Raw genomic sequence first — 17509 nt, forward strand, 5'->3', positions numbered from 1 at the left:
ACCCATCACTCCACAATATACACAGAGCTCTATTGGTGTTCACCCACCAACATCCCATGGGAGGCCCACCTTTCCCTGTGATCAAGAGTATTCCATTATTATGCAGGGGGACCTGACTGGGTCGATGATGTCAAACTGCATATGTACTGACACAGCTGAGTTCAAGGTCTACACTTTTTGCCCTGACTTAAGTGGGGATAGCGACCCAGCTGTGCTGGATCCCATAGGCGAAGTAGATAACAAACCCAATTAGCATCCAGACACCAAATACTATCCAGGTGCCAGCTGTCATCTGCATCATAAGGTAAACATTCACAAAGACGCTCAGTAGTGGGAGGAGAGGCAGGCAGGGACCTTAAAGTAAAGGGGACTGGAGCTCTGAGGCTGTCTCCAGATGACCCCAGTGATCCCAATGATGAGCACCAGGAGCAGCACAACCACCAAAATCCACACTGGGTCTCCAGAAAGCAGAACTGGCCCCTGGGTCAGCACCAGGCAAAGAAGAATGAGCAACAGACAAGCAGTGAGGAACAAACATGGACAACCCGGCCAGAGAGTGGAGTGGGGGTGGAACTACCTGGAAAAAGTAGTCGCTGTAGAGTCAGCCTCTCTGCTGCAGGTCCATTCTCCTCCTGCACCTGTGCTTCATTTTCCTCATTCTGCATCTCAGGCTGATACCTGAGGATGAGAACACAAATCACAAACAGGGAATGAAAAATCAGGGACACAACTGACCTTAGGTCCAAGAGATCAGTGACTCCAAAGATGATTACAATGACTGGAATAGTTCCAACAAACACAATGATCATGATAAGAGAGTATTGGAAGAAAGAGATATGGGTAAGGACAGGGAACAGGAAGCCATCCTTTGCCATCATGTATAGCACCTGACACATTTGCCACACAAAGCTCCAAAGGCTGGCGGAAAGAATGCACAGCAATGCAAAAGCTACCTGGTAGACAGGGACCCAGCCAATATGGAGAAATACCTCAGGCAAGGTGCTCCCAGGTTGGAGCTGGTAGTAAGGCACCATAAGCGTGAATGCTGAAGAGACACCAAAATACACGAAAAAGCAGATGAACAGTGAAATCACAATGCCAATGGGGATGGAACGCTGGGGACTCTGGGCTTTTTCAACTCTGGTAACAATATGGTTGAAACCAAGAAATGCATAGAAACAGGTAGCTGATCCACCAAGAATCCCCTTGAAGCCAAAAGGCACAAATCCTCCAGAGCCCAGAGGGCCCAAGCTCGAGGTGTCATTGAGCCCAGCCTTTACGTAGTCCTCTTCTGTGAGCTTCCAGTTGTGCAGGTCCCCCTTAATGAAGCCAGAGGTTATGACAAAGCTGAGAGCCAAAAGTTTCACCAATGTGACCAGTTTGGCAGCTGTGGAACTCAATAATGATGCGGAATACCAAAGACTCCTGAATTCCATGAACAACAACACAAAACCCAGAGCAGAGAATTCTAGATATTTTGTAAGGACAGGGGGAACATGTGCTGAGATGCTCTCTTGCACAGTCTGAGACAGCCGGTTCCCACACAGGTTGTCAAAAGTTAACATCCATGTGATGAACACAATGGCTTTCTCAGCAACAAGGGAGAGGATGAGGTTCCAGCCAGTGATGAAGGCCCAGAGTTCACCTATAGTGACAAAGCTTTAGAGATATGCAGAGCCAGAATGGGGAATGCGGGTACTAATCTCTGCATAGCACAGCCCAGCCAACAGAGAAGATAGGCCAGCCACCAAAACACAGATCACAAAAGATGGTCCTGCTTGATTTCTGACCACCTCACCAGCCAGGACATACACACCTATACCCACTGTGTGGCCCACACCCCGGGTCACTAAATCCAGAGTGCTCAATCTTCTCCGTGGGTCATTCTCAGCCACCGGTTCCTTCAGCGTAGGTCTGCGTACCAGTTTTTGACCAAATCTACGAAGTGCCTGACGCAGCATCTAGCTGGAACTGAAGAGGATTCCAGGATCAGAGAGCTGCAGCAAGTCCAGGGAGCAGAGTCTGGGATCAGGTTTGGTGAGGCTGAATTTAGCCAAGTTGAGTTGGGGTTGATGAGGTTTGTTACTCAGGCTTCAAAGCTGCTCCTTTGTATTTCACCTGGTATGTAATAGCCCTTCCTAAACCCTAAATAAACAATAAATATTTACTGAACAATGGTATACAACCAACTTACGAAAGTTCACAACCACAGCTCAGAAGTTCCCATGTCACCTGTTGCAGCCCAAGTATCACAGAAACTGAAACAAAAGATCATAAAAAATTAATGCCATTTACCCCCCAGAAAAGTGCCAAATATCTATCAATATTCTCCTTTTTACACACCACATGACAAAATCCCATTTGGTTTCATCTAACTCATGTAGCCTCGTGGGCTAATTAAGCTGTAGGACACAAAAGGTATGAAGCTATTGTGCAACAATTTGTAGATGAGATGTTTGTGTGGTGCTTCAGCATAAGTTATGACACATTAATTCATGGACTAGAGGACCTCGTTGTAGGTACAGAACCATTTCTCAAATATCATCTGAGTTTAAAATACAAATATTGGTCCCACTGTCTTAAAACTCTTTACGCCCAAATCAGTACCCAAGATCAGATGGCCCCCTTTCTCCTCATCCTGCATCATCCATTTAGCTGTACTGATGGCAAGGAAAGTACAGTCCAACCCTTCCCTTTACCCATCTAGGCCAACAGGGAGCACTGTGAGAAGAGAGGAAGAGGGAGAAAGAAGCAAGGCCTTCATAATTCCCAGAAAGAACTAGAGGACTCTCTCGTGAGGAAACACAGGAGAAATAGGTGCATACACCAACCAAGTGTCCATTACTAAGGAAGAAGAGCCAGAAAGGGCATTTTGTGAATTCTGACATTCAGTAAACCTCACCCAAAGCAACAAGGCAAAACTTACTACAGTTTATATGTCCACATTTATGAGAGTGTGATGGGTAGGAAGGAAAGCAGTAGGTCACCTAGCTCAGTTGCTCACAGCCAAAACAATTCGTTCTGTCTCCTCCCTCTCTGGGTTCCAGGAGAGAAGGTGAGCTCACTTCTGGAGAGAGTCTTCTCACTGGCCACACTGTGCTCTATAAACATCCTGGGCCATCTGTGATGTCAGTGGCCAGCCACCTGGAGACCCTGCCCTGCTCTCTGAGCTTATATTAAAACACAAACTTGTAACTCCCTCTTAATTTTCTACCATAGTTATTTTTCACTAGCTCAAACCATGGTCTCAATATGCCAAATACGTTTTGTTACTCAAGGAGCCCTACATGTGGTTCCTCCTTCCCCTTCCTCCACTGCTGCTATTCAAATGGCACCCTCCATCAAATGGAGCAAGACTTTGGTGAACAATTCACAGCAATGTCTCAGAAATGAATACAGAAAAACAGAAAACAAAGTCATGCAGCCCCCATTCTCCTCACTACTTGGGGTTTGGTTGTGAGAGAATTTTAGGAAATGTTGTCAAAGGGTTTTAAGGCAGAAAGACCAAGTCAAAATTGAACTGTCTTCTCTACATATTATCAAAAGGAATCTTAATGTTATGGGTCAAAGCTTCTGTGTACAAATCCATCTAGACTCCTTATTTGCCACCCACCAGTTCCAAGGTTATGATTTACTAACAAGCACACAACATAGACAGAGTCAATACTTAACTCATGGAATCTTGCTACACTATGAATAGCATTGACATGTTGCCCACCCACCCCCAGGCTTCAAATCCTTCAGTGGTTCCCCACTGCCCTTCCTTCATAGTCCTTCCTTCCTTCCTTCCTTCCTTCCTTCCTTCCTTCCTTCCTTCCTTCTTCCCTCCCTCCCTCCTTCTTTCCTTCCTCTTCCTTCCTTCCTTCTTTCCTTTCTTCCTTCCTTCCTTCCACCTCCTCCCTCCCTTCCTTCCTTCCTTCCTTCCTTCCTTCCTTCCTTCCTTCCTTCCTCCCTCCTTCTTTCCTTCCTTCCTTTCTTCCTTCCTTCATCATCTGAGCTGTGTTGATTCTTCCAGCCTGATCCCCTGTCCACTTCCTGCTGCAGCTGTAAGAATCAACACTCAACCTGGTCCCTTGCCTCCAATGTCCTCTTGTCCAGTTTGCGTAGCTAACCCCACTTCTCTTTAGTTCCCAGCTCAGAAGTTGCTTTCCCAGGAAGCCTCCCCTGACCTTATGCTGCCCTTCCTGTGTGTTTTTATAGCACCTAGCTTACCCCATGTGCCATCTATCCTAATGTACCAGAATTTCTGCTCAGCTGCCTGTGTCTTCTATCAAAGTGTGAGTTAGATTCTCAATAGATACTTATTGAACAAATACACAAACTGAGAATACAAATCTGAAAGAGAACATAATCCAGAATTCCTACCTAATTGCCTTTGAGAGATTCATACTTTGTAGCCAAACAGTATTTGTAATCCTGATTTAGGTAAAGATATAAATCATATTACCATCCTTGTAGAAGGCAAGCAAAATGAAAAGTGTGAAGGGAAGACAAACTGATGAAACTTTACTGTACATCATTCATGGCAGGTATAAGCCACACATGGTGACAAAGAATTGTCACATGTTTTGAAGATATCAGGCCCTATAATCTAGGTGGGATGTCCTAAGGCAGAGGTTCTTACTTTGGGGGACAGAGGGAGGCATAATGAAGACACTGGGGAACACTTTCAAACTTCATATCCTGTCCCTCTGGAGATTCTTGTCCACTAGCCCTGTGCTTCCCATTGCTACTGTAAATCACCCCAAATGACAAGAAATTGTCCTCAATTTCAAAGGGGAGAGATTACAAAAGCTTCCTTCACAGGAAAGCAGCACTGTTTAGCATTTAGGAGTAAAGGCTCTGCAGGCACATGATTCAGGTTCAAATCACAACTCAACCTTATACTGGGTACTCTGGACAAATTAGTTAACCTCTCGGTGCTTTAGTTTCAATAACAGTCAAATGAAAGTAAAAGTACCTCATAGGATAATTGTGAGGCATAACAGAAATTATGCCTATAAAGTAGTTAGCTCAGTGCCTAGCAAACAATATGCAATTAATATAATCTACCTAAAGTTTAATATTGAAATCCGATCCAAATTCCCAAATTTGAAAATCAGTTAGTCTTTATAAATTTCTAGCCCCAAAATCATCCACTAAAATTCGAGCCTGTTAGCTCGCCCTCATGAAACAATGAAAACAGCTTTATTCCATATACTTTGCCTTGAAATGCTACGTACCCCAATTAGACACCCCCCTACATGGTGCTAAACACTTGGAGGTTCTAAGCTCACTGGGTTAGTTCAGGCATCAAGAAAATGAAAGCCGTAAACAACATCATCATCATCATCATCATCATCATCATCATCAATATTTTTGCCTATGGATGCCTCATCTTATTCCGAGAAGGGGCAGTTCTGGATACTATAGTACTAAGAGCAATGAACATTATGTCAGAAATTTTGGATTTGAACCTTTCCTCATCCACTTCACTATATAAACCAGGGTTATTTGCTTGATCTCTCTAAGCCTCAGGTTTCCTCACCCACAAGGAACCTTACTTCACTTCCCTTACAGGATCCACATAAAAATTTGATGAGAAGATATAAAACATCACCCACTGCTGGTGGGAGTATAGCTGGGGTCACCATCCTGAAGCACAATCAGTGGAATTAAGAATGCACGCACCCTCCCACTCCGAAATCCCTCTCTGAGATATACACCCCAGGGAAACTCTGTCCTGAGTTTATAAGGAGACTCATATGAGCGAGTTCATCACAAGACTGTTTCTGATTTGGAGCTATGCCAGCCTCTGTTACTAGAGGAATGTGTAAGTAAAATGTGTCATATATATACAATGAAATATTACACAGCAGTCAGAAATTTTAAAAAGTAGATTAAAGATAACAACATGGGTACATTTCAGAAACAATGTTAAGTAACGGAAGTAGAAGCAGGATGAGGTATACAGCAGTTACATTTATATACATTTACAAAACAGCCAAAGAGCGTTGCCTATTTGTCAAGGATACGCACATACCCATTAAAATTTTCTTGTCATTCTCTGATAAAACCTTCTACTGGTTTCTCCTTTTATGCAGAGTAGAAGCCAATGTTTGCATTTACAATGACCTACAAAGTCCTACAGTATTTGTCACTGACCCACCTGCTACTCAGCCTCTGTTTCTGTCTCTCCCCCACTCATATTTCTCTAGCCCCCTAACCATTCTGAACTCCTAACATACGAGGCAAGACCCTACCTCACGGCCTTTGTACTTGCTGTCCCTATGACCATACCACTTCTAGCCCAGATAGCCCCATGGTTGCTCACTTCACTGCATTTGGTAAAAGAACATGTATAGCATAGCCTTCCTTAATCACCATATATAAAACTACAATCTGCTCCTAACCACCCATGCCATCCCTTATCCCCATGCCCTCATTTTCCTAATAGCACTTGTCACTATTCAAGGTACTATATCTTTTAAATAATTGTATTATTTCCTCACACCAAAAGATGTATATTTCATGAAAGCAGGAAATTTTTATTGTTTCGCTCTTGGCCTAGTTCCCACACTACAACTGTGTATTTGTAGAGTGAAGGAATGTATCTAAATACACATATAGAGCAGGGATTGGGAGAACATTTGTTATATACACTGAAGGAAGTGCCTCCAGTGAGGAGGGGAAATAATAGAGATCAAGATGAAAGGGGTAAAATAAAATGCATTGAAAAGGGGCCCACCAGGAAGCAATGATGCTCAGTCCATGGCTGAGGGAGGGGTTGACTCCACTCTGTGCACTTCAGTTTCAACAAGGAATTGCATGAGATAATGTTGTGGGAGTTTAGTTGAAGGGTAACTGTACCCTGTAATTGTCAGGACATGGAGAACACAGAGAAGGAATAGCTGCTAGAAAGAGGGTGGAGAACAAGGGAAGATGGGGCACCCCTCTTACCAGTTCCCTCCAAACCCATTTCCCTTTGCCCAATTCCTCTTTTGCCCTCATCTCCTTCAACTGTTCTGGAGTTTCCTTACTGGGCACTAAGGACACTTGTACCATGTTTCTCTCTCTGGGGAACCATCTCCAGCCACCAACCTCCCAACAAAGATACAACAGTGGTTCTTGTCATTTGCTGAATCACAGACCCCTCTGAGGTTAGTCACCTCAAAAAAATGTCCTACAGTCTTCTGAAGTCCATTCATAGATGCTGAGCAGGAATCCCAGAGGAGGACCATCTGAATGGCAGGGTCAGAGATGGGTAAGCCTTTTGATCATTTCTGTTTCCCTCAACTGTGTTGTGCAGGGTGGTCCTTGTGCTCTTCTCACATTTACTGAAGATGAGGGACAGTGGGCTGCAGACAAAGTATGAAGATACCAGAGAAACAACCCAAAGAACAAAATATCTGGGAATTAAATTATCACGTTTCATTACTCCAACACAAGCAGGCAGAAGAAAAATGAACAAGCAAGCTTACAGAAGACAAAGCAAAGCCATGATTGGGAATCCTGAGAAAGCCTACCACAAATCCAGTTCATAACAATACACAAAAACATCATCCTCAAGTGCTATTTTCAGAAAGGCCCTTTCTCTGTGCAGTAACTTACAATTATTCCAATAGTTTATATTCAGTCCAGACTCTCTGACCCACCTCTCAGAACCCTTCCCTAAAGCTTCCTCTACCCTCAGGCCCATCACCTCCCTCCTAGCTCAGCTCCTCACATCTTGACTTACCCTTCCTGGGATGAACCTTTGGCCTGAGTAAGTGCCTGTCCTGCCAGGGATGCCCTCCTCACTCCGTTTTATCCTGTTGCCATGTTCTAGGTCTTCTCAGTCCCATTCTACAATGTTTTCCCTTGTGTAAGGGAAGCATTTCCTAAGGCATCTTGACTGGTCCCATCTCCAACCTCCCTCCAATACCCATCTGCACTTAAGGTCCATCCTGATGCTCAGCTAAAACTAATTTTCCCTTTCTGTGTGCTGGTGTCCTGCATGTGTCACTTAAATTCCTTTATAGTCTAAAAAGCTTCCAGAGGGCAGAGCCAGGATCTATCTACCTCCTTCTTCTGGAATCCACACTCCCACCTCCAACCTCACTACCCAGGACAAGAATCTGCTCATAATGATATGAAGCAACCGTAAGAGGCATTTAGGACAGAGAAAATAAATTTATATATATATATAAATATATATATATAAATAAATAAATATATATATATTTATATATATATATATATAAAATTTGTTTTGCTTGTTTTGTTTTCTGTTTATTTGTTTGGGTATTTGTGTTTGTTTTTGTTTTTGAAAGAGAGAAAGGGCCAAACAGAGGTGTAAACAGGAGAGTAGAACAAGCACCATCATCTATTTCAAGCACATTTCCAGGATATTTCCCTAATAAGGGCCCTGGGTCTGTGAATCTCATTTTAACTAGGAAACAGTCTCTCCAAAGGAGGTGCTTGGTGCATAGGAGGTGCTGAAAGAAATGCAGAGAGAGGCCAGGGAACATGAAGCCAGCTTGTATGAATTCCACAATGCCCCCAACTCCCCCTTCCCTCCCTCTCCTCCGTGTATTTCTCTCAGTCTCTGAACTCCTTCCGAACTCCAAAACCAAAGTTCCATCCCAAATCTCCCACAACAACTCCTGTCAAGTCCAACAATCCACCCATTAAATTGCAGTCTGTCTTCCCCTCCCAGCCAGCCCCAACCACTGCTCTTTAGCCTAGAGGTCATTGTGTTCGCTGCTCTGTCTCTGAGAAGGGTACGGCCCTCATCTGGACATTTCCTTTTCAAAACATTTTCTAAGACAGTAAGTTCTACTGGCTCCTCTGGCTGGGTGTTAACACTCTAGCCCATCAGGAAGTTGGCCTAGTGTTTCCACCTGAATAGCTTCAAAGAGAGTTTGGATACCAGTTTTTTTGCTAGAAATTTGATAAAGACTCGAGAGGAAGGCTAATGAGGCTGTTAAATAATTATTTTACTTCCCAAAGTTCCAGAGAAGTGGATTTAAATATAACATCTGCAGAGATCATATCAATCCTCTGTATCCAAACATAAATCCTTTCTCACCTAAAGTATACGAAAACTCTCTTCCTCCTTAAAATTTCTGGACAATGAAGACTCTGGAGCCAATCCAACTAGTGACTCCCAAACACTCAACTATAAAGGTTTTTAGAAAGCTGAGCTACCCCAGAGTTTCTCAAGTCCTAACTCAAGCAGCCCTGCAACTGAGGTAGCGGCAGTCATGAATACAGGAGTAGAAGCTTCGAGTTCAGGGCAAGAGTTTTAAGTAAAGGTAAATGTTGTGTACATGTACAGCAACATGTCCAAGAGTGAAAGAGTTCACAAGGCATATGAAAAGGCAAATGAACAAAAGCCACCATGAACACTGGGGCTGAGTCTAATACCCAAGGGTAGAAGAAATTGGTTTCCAAAATCAAATGAAAAATGGAATCTTCCCAATTTCTCCTTCTGTTTGGCCTTCTCTTCAAGTCTGTGTCCAATCATGGTCTTTCATTTATATGTTCAACTAATATACTGATTCTCATTTATTCAGCACTGCAGATGAAGCAGAAAAAGCACAGAAATCTCTCCACACAAGTTCGTTACATCCTGTAGTTGAAAGCAAACAATAAACAAATAAGTTGTATGCATATACATTGTGTTGGATTTGCAATCAGCACTGCAGAGAAAAGGGAAGCAAGAAAAGGTTAGGATGTGTTCACAGAGGGTGTTGTGATTATAAAATGGGTGATCTAAGAGAGCCTCACCTTCACACTGTTGTGCAACTTGTTGCACAGAATTTGTTCATCTTCCTCAGCTGAAACTCCGTACCCATAAACATTAACTCCCCATTCTTCCCTCCCTGCAGTCCCTGGCACCACCATTCTACTTTCCCTCTCTGAATTTGACTACTGTAGGTACCTCATATAAGTGGAATCACACAATATTCTCCTTTTGTGACCAACTTATTCCGCTTAGCATGTGTCTTCAAGGTTCATCCGGGTTGGAATATATGTCAGAATGTCCTTCCTCTTTAAGGCTGAATAATACTCCATTGTGTATCTCCCACATCTTGTTCACATTCCATCCACTGGCGGATTCACCTTTTAGCTGTTATGAATAATGCTGTTATGAATATGTGAATAGAAATATCTTCTTGAGTCCTTCCCTGAATTCTGTGGGACCAGAACCAGAAGTGGGATTCCTGGATCCTATGGTAATTGGATATGTAGTTTTTGAGACATCACCATGTGTATGTATATGTATATATGTATGTGTGTGTGTATATATATATACATATAAATATACATATATACATATACACACATACATATATACATATACATACACACACCACATCTTCCATATCCATTCATCAGTTGATGGACATTATGGATGTTACCATAATTTGGCTATTGTTGATAGCGCTGCAATAAACATTGGGGTGCATGTGCCCCAAATCAGCATTTTTGTATCTTTTGGATAATTACCTACTAGTGCAATTGCTGGGTCATAGGGTGGTTCTATTTTTAATTTTTTGAGGAATCTCCATACTGTTTTCCAGAGTGGCTGCATCAGTTTGCATTCCCATCAGCAGTGCAAAAGAGTTCCCCTTCCTCCACATCCTCACCAGCATCTGTTGTTTCCTGAGGTGTTCATTTTAGCCATTCAGACAGGTGAGATGTGGTGTCTCATTGCAGTTTTGATTTGTATTTCCCTGATGATGAATGAGGCTCACCATCTTTTCATGTATCAAAATAACACCAGGATTCTTTACAGAGCTAGAACAAACAATCCTAAAATTTTTATGGAACCCAAATAGCCAAAGTAACGTTGAGAAAGAAAACAAAAGCGTGGAGGCATCACATCCGTACTTTAAGCTGAATGACAAAGCTGTAATCATCAAGAGAGCATGGTATTGGCACAAAAACAGACACATAGATCAATCGAATAGAACAGAAAACTCACAAATGGGCCCACAAATATATGGCCAATTAATCTTCAACAAAGCAGGAAGGAGTAGCCAATGGAAAAAAGTCTTTTCGGCAAATGGCGCTGAGAAAACTGGACAGCAACATGCAGAACAATGAAACCGGACCACTTTCTACACAACAATAAATTCAAAATGAATGAAAGACCTAAATGGGAGGCAGAAAATTGTCAAAATCCTACAGGAGAAAACAGGCAGCAACCGCTTTGACCTTGGCCGCAGTAACTTCCTAGTAGACATGTCTCCAGAGGCAGGGAAAATAAAAGCAAAAATGAACTATTGAGACCTCATCAAGATAAAAGGCTTCTACACAACAAAAGAAACAATCAACAAAACTAAAAGGCAACCAACGAGAATATATTTGCAAATGACATATGGAATCAATGGTTAGGATCCAAAATCTATAAAGAGTTCATCAAACTCACACCAAAAAAATAAATAAATAAATAAAATAAGCCAGTGGAGAAATGAGCAGAAGATATGAATAGACACTTTTCCAAAGCAAACAACCAGATGGATACAGACACATGGAAATGCCTAGTACATTTAGTTTTATAAATCTGTTCAACTCTACACATTTCTTTTGCATATATTTCATTTGATGCTCAGTAACAGACTACAGAAGCAGGTATTAGTGCTATTTTACAGATAATGAAACTAAGGCACAGAGAGGTTAAGTAAGTTGCCTCAAGCCACAGAGCTGGTAAGGGACAGAGCAAAGATTCAAATGACTGCACTATGGTGCCCCCTTCTGTAAATTAGGCTCTGGGAAGCAGCCAGACCTGGTGCCTACTTGTGTGAGGGAGAAGTGACCCCCAGATGGCAAAAGACCTGCAGCCCTTCTCAGCATGTTCTGCCCAGGAGAGCTTGGCCAAGTGGAGGCCTCATCTGGGAAGTGGGGATGTCATACCTTACCCTCTGAATATGAAAGGCTAAAGCAGATCATTTACTAAAGATATTTGAGCTTTAAAACACAAGATTCAATCTATGGAAGGGGTGGATGAGGGGATAGCCAGGATAAGGGCTCAAAGCCTCAGTCTTCCCATTACCTCTCCTCACCCTATCCCTGTCTCCCTCTCCCTCTTTCTGTCTCCTGACCCCCAGGGGTCTCTTCCCCACCTGTCTAGGCATAGGCAGCTGTCTCCCCCAAGCCATGGCTCACTAGCCTATGCAGTTGAGGCTCATTCATCCTCAAGCCTATGAGGACACATCACAGCCAGGGACGTCAGCCTAGCTTCCCAGCATCTTGCCCACCCAGCCCAGGGTCACTGTGGAGCTACAACCACGGCACATTTTACATTGCTGCCCCACATCTCTACCACCTGTAACACCCTGTTATATACTATCCCTTGAGGGTGGGTTCTCCAAGCTCTCTGTCTCTCCTGCAGACCCTGCCTCCTCCATCCCTCTGCCTCCCTAACATACTTTTTCTACCCCCCCCCCACACCTACATATTTCTGCCTCATCTGCCTATAAAGTTCATATTATCTCCCTCAATGTCATGTACTTACTGAGAGCTCTAGCTTATCTGATCCTCTCCTCTCTGTTCTCCTGTTCCTTGCTAAATAAATGAGTATTATTCTTCTTGTCTCCTAGGACACCTTCTAGAGTTCTGTGTCTCCTCCATCTTCCCACCTTTGGTGTTTGTCTGTCTCCCATTGTCCGAGTCACAAGGCCTGGTCCAGTTGCCTTTGACCAACTCAGGTCACAAACATTTGCTGGGGGAGTTCCTAGAGTGCTGTGTCTCTCTGTCTTGGCTCTCAGCCTCATCCCACCAGCTGCCAGGAGCTCCCACAGGACAGGGCCCTGCTCCCCCCTCTAGGTCTCCCCTCACTGACCAGCACATATAGAGTGTAGATTGTGTGATTCGCTGATTCTGCTCCCTTGGAGAAAAGAGGGAACTGAGAAAGAAACCCAAGCAGGGACATCTGAGCCTACACTGTCCTGTGAGGTTTAGTGTCAGGGAAGCAGGAAGCTGGAGGGAATCCATCTCTAGTGGGGCAATGCTTTATTTAGAGATCATAGGGCACCTGTATGTGCATGTGGGTGGGTGTGCATGTGTGTATGTGTGTGTATGTGTGTGTATGAGTTTACGCACACACACCTAACAACACAAATGAAGGGGAGAGGAAGATGTGCATATGAGGCTCCAGGAGTCCAAGTCCTGTCTGGAGGTGAGAGTGTTCTGGGAGCTGGACTCCCAGACCCTCTGCAGCCCCAGCAGACACAGGCCCATGACTACAGGGACAGAGGGGGGCCAGCACAGCCACCACAGGATGAATGGAGGCTAGACTTTGGGCAGCCTCTATCCTCCCTGGGTTGGAATTTGTTCCATTAAGTGCACAATTCACATGGTTTTCTGTGTTCTGTGGTTCAGTCCAGTCCCCATGCTCCCTTCTTGTCCACACTTATGGGCGTTTCCTGTGTTCAGAGCTTAGAGTACTTGTTAGGTTGAACTGTATGAAATTCTTGATGGTCACTTGGTTTTGGCTTCTTTAGTCTATTACTTTAGTTTTTCCCTCGTCTAGACATTTTTTGGACTCCAGGATAAGCAGAACAGACTGAGGAAGGACAAATAATAAGAGCTACTATTTACTGAGCACATACTACATGCTGAGAGTGTTGCATCCTGACCACAGCACTAATTCTCACTACAGTCCCAGGAATTATTTCCTGCAGCCATTGCAATTACTTCCCACCTTTCACAGGTGAGTGAGTCCACGTGAAGAGGCTACATGGGGAGGAACAGGGCTGGGATTCCAGATCAGCCCAAGACCTCCTGCTTCACCACAGCCCCACCACCACCATCCCACCCACTGTCCCCAACCAGGGGAGTCCTGGCAGAGACTGGGAGCCAGAAGGCAATGCCTGCAGCTACACAAAAGGAAGGGGGAGGAGGACACAGGCCAAACTAGAACTCTGGAGTGGGCAGAAGAGCCCCCATGGAAGCGGCAGGGGCAAAGCCCAGGAACCACACCTGATATCCAGCAGGAGAGGGGTCAGTGGGAGAGAGCAACCCAGGAGAAGCACACTGAGGGCCAGGACTCACACTGGGAGGTGACTACAGCTTCAGGCAGCACCTGAGAGTGGGGAAGGAGGACCTGCAAGGAGAGGCCAAGCAAGGTGTAGACAGAGCAGAAGATGGTGACACAGAGGAACCAGGTTACAGAGTCTAGGACACCAGGGAGTGAGAGGTAGTGATGGCCTGGGCTCAGAAAGATTCAGTCCAGGAGGAAGTATGAAAAGTCTGAGCAAGGGAGAGAACCTGCAGAGGGAATGTGGAACTGAGGCAAATTGAGGAACCCACGGATAGAGGCAGTGCTCAGAGAGGGGGAGCAGGAGTCAGCCTCAAAGAGTGCAGAGAAGGGGGGTGAGGTGGAATTGGGAAGGATTGAAGGAGGTGGCACGCGCACACACACACACACACACACACTCTTACAAGGTGAAAGGAGCAGTTGTCTGCATATTGGCTTCCAGGTCCCAGTGAGGGATTGAGTCTACCCTACCCCTCCCCACTTTATCAAGTGGGAGCACTGGACATTCTGGAAGGGCACTCAAGGTCCCCCTCTGCCAGGTATCTATGAGTCTGGAGAATTCTGTGAGAAGAGGAGTGAGGAGAGGCAGGAGGCTCACAGAGGGTCTTTGCAGGGTGTGCAGAACAGAAAGACTGACAGCTTTGCCTCTGCATCCTGGGTGAGAACTGCACAGTGGCTCTTTGAACCCCTCAGAGAGGTCCCCTTTGTTCAACCAATCAAGGGAAGACATGTGGTAGGTCTTCAAATATGGGAAGGGGAAGATAAAAAAATGTGTATCTGTCTTTTATCACTTCATGGCACCTGTAACTCTTCTTGTACATAGGAAGTTTTCAATAAAGTTATTTGCTCATCTTTCAACAGGTACCCAAAAATAAGTGCCGAAACCATTGGATATCAATCTCTTTCAATACTCAATCCCACACCCACCCTCACTCACTCACCCCCAGAAACTCAGTATCTACCCCCAGGACAGTTTCCCCTGCCAAGCCTTCCAAGCACCCCAGTGATAATGAGACCTGAGCTCAAATCCCAGTCATTCCAACACCTCCTCCTTCATCACGTACCTGGTGTCCCTCCCTCCACCTCTCCCCCCTACCCATCCAATGCAACTTGGCCCCCTGGATGTCTCCCCCAAGACAGGCAGTCACTAATGAGCACTGAGCACTAGAAGGGGAGGGTTAAGGGCAGTGTAGTGGGTGGGAGGAGATTCCAGAGCTAGCAGATAAAGAGTCTCCTCAGCATCTGTCAAATGTGACATCTCCCTCCAGCATCCCTGTCTCTTGCCTCCTGGCTCCTGCCAACCCATCTCCCTGCTGAGGCTGAGGGACAGAGTCAGGTGCAAATTCATGGAAACCTACACACATAATCTCTGGTCTGCTCCAGACCCATTTTCTCCAGGAATGTCACCACCCCTGCCATCTTTCCTTGAAAACTCCCAAATACCCTGAGAAGCCAAAGTTTTAGATGGATCCTAAGGAGGACAGAAGTTGCTCTCACTGCTCAATATCTTGATCTCAGTCCCTTGTCTCCATAGCACGTCCCCAAAAGCAGAACTTAAACCTCATACAATGGCAAAAAGAGATCTCAGGAAGACTTTTCCAGCCTTAAGGAGATTGTGGGTGCCTCCAGAAACCAGGGGAGATGGGGAAAAGATATAGTTAGCCTGCCAAACAACTCTTCTCCTCTTGTAGGCAATTTCCACCAGAGGGTAGGGGGTGCTGTACTGCCCCTGGGAACTTGAGGGAACATTCTCAGCAACGACCTACAAAGGGCTCAGAGGCCACAAGAGGGCAACAAAGAATAGCTCTCTTTGCAGAGCCAGCCCTGGGCCCAGGGTGCTGACATAGGGCTGGGCTGCACAAGTTGAGAGAGTCTTTGGCTCCAGCAGGAACCCATGAATTTCCCAATTCTGGAACCCCTGTGCAGTCCTTTCCCATGGCACCCCTTATTTTCTTTGATGCCTGAAATGTCATCACCCACTGCAGGCCCCTTTCCCTTTCTGTTGGCCCACAAGGGCTGTGTGGTTTTTCATACAGCAGGGGACATCCCAGCATGGAGGTGACACTTCACAGAGTCCCAGCTGATACCTAGAGCCAGAATGGAACCACATTTTCTTGCTTCTCATTCCAAGGGTCTTCCCATCTGTTCTGACTGTTGCACCTAAAGAAAAGCACACTTCATAGGCCCCAGTGGGAAGCCTACTCACAAACCGTGGTTTAAAAAAACCATCAAAGCTGTACCCTTCCCCATGTGATACATGTTCACATACATGACGGTACACACAGGACTGTTAACCACAGAGCACAGACACATACACCACAAACACCATGCACTGCACACCGTCACCCTCAGCACTTACACCCCTCTGCCCTTCAGAGTCCCACAGCCCCTGACCCTCTCCTCCTACTTCCTGAGCTGGAAGAGCAATGTCTCTTCATTCATCATTTGCTCTTTGTCCTGTTTTTCCAGAGGCTCCTCAAAGCTGCAGACAGGGAAGCACTTTCCAATTCTAAAATTCTAACTTTGTCCCTGTTTGACACAGCACAGCTTGGAGTAACAAGGGAAACAGAAGGGAAACAGAGGGGAAACCAGTGGTTTCTGAACTCCATTATCTCAATCTGCCCTGTTGATCATGGCCTTCCTGCCCAGGAAACGTCTGACCCATCCACAAACCACTAGACTTATCCTCACATCCTCTCAGCGTCCCTACACTCTGGATCCATGTCCCTTACAAAGAAACCACTTCCATAATTTGGGGAGAGGGTGCTGGGATCCATTTAACAAACTCAACCTGGTCTTATAGGCGCAAAGTGCAACAAGAGGATTTAAGTTAGACTCCGTAGAACGTCCCAGCACAAGGGGTCTGAAAAACCTCAGCTTGTGTGAAATTCACTAGGAATGTAGGAATGGACTTACCAGAGGCCTCCAAGAGACAAGGACATGGTTTGGGCCTGTCTGGCTAGTACTGTCAGAGACAGAAGTTTTCACTGTGATTGTGGTCATCCCAGCCTCAGGAGGTAGCACACAAAGACTTTTTGGAACTCTATGGCTCTCAGACAGAATGGGTGGAGCCTACAGTTATGAAGTGCAGCCTGGTTACACTATTCCAAAATCCTGATGGGATTCGGGGGATTTGGGGGAGACAGTATGCCTGAACCCTCCATAGTCTGGCCCTCTGGTCAGAGCAGGATATCTGAGCTCTTCCAATGCAAGCCCTTTGTGAAGGCTTCAGTTCAGGCCCCACCCAGTCTCAGGTCCTGGGACCCTGATGCCATCCCCTTGTGCCTGGCAGGGCAGAGACTCCCCATGCTCAGGCTGTGCAATCCCCCACACCCCAAACACAGACAGCCTTTCTCTTCTGGCCTCCCACTCACCCCACAAAACAGCCTGAGTCCTGCTACAAATGTGCACAAACCAAAGACATCTTCAGCTATGAGTCTTCTGGATCTTCTGGAACAGCACACACATATACACATGTGTGGGGAAATAGGTTCTACTTAC

General features: G+C 45.3%; 2 protein-coding genes across 2 annotated transcripts in view; both read right to left on the reverse strand.

Annotated features, from left to right (window-relative positions):
* LOC122240309 (cationic amino acid transporter 3-like) overlaps window positions 1-2346 on the reverse strand; it is a 110266-nt gene extending 107920 nt beyond the window's left edge. Inside the window, exon 1 of the mRNA XM_042991896.1 lies at window positions 2195-2346. The gene's annotated coding sequence lies outside the window, so the exon portion shown is untranslated. The remainder of the gene's footprint in view (window positions 1-2194) is intronic.
* LOC102971003 (cationic amino acid transporter 3-like) lies at window positions 188-2029 on the reverse strand. Its single transcript, XM_042993682.1, is given in 3 exon segments — window positions 188-345; window positions 348-518; window positions 521-2029. Coding segments are annotated over 3 exon segments (1770 nt in total). The 5' UTR covers window positions 1962-2029.
* Window positions 2347-17509: the final 15163 nt, after the last annotated feature.

This window comes from Panthera tigris, chromosome B4 (genome assembly GCF_018350195.1).
Source record: "Panthera tigris isolate Pti1 chromosome B4, P.tigris_Pti1_mat1.1, whole genome shotgun sequence".
NCBI classification, from domain to species: Eukaryota; Metazoa; Chordata; class Mammalia; order Carnivora; family Felidae; genus Panthera; species Panthera tigris.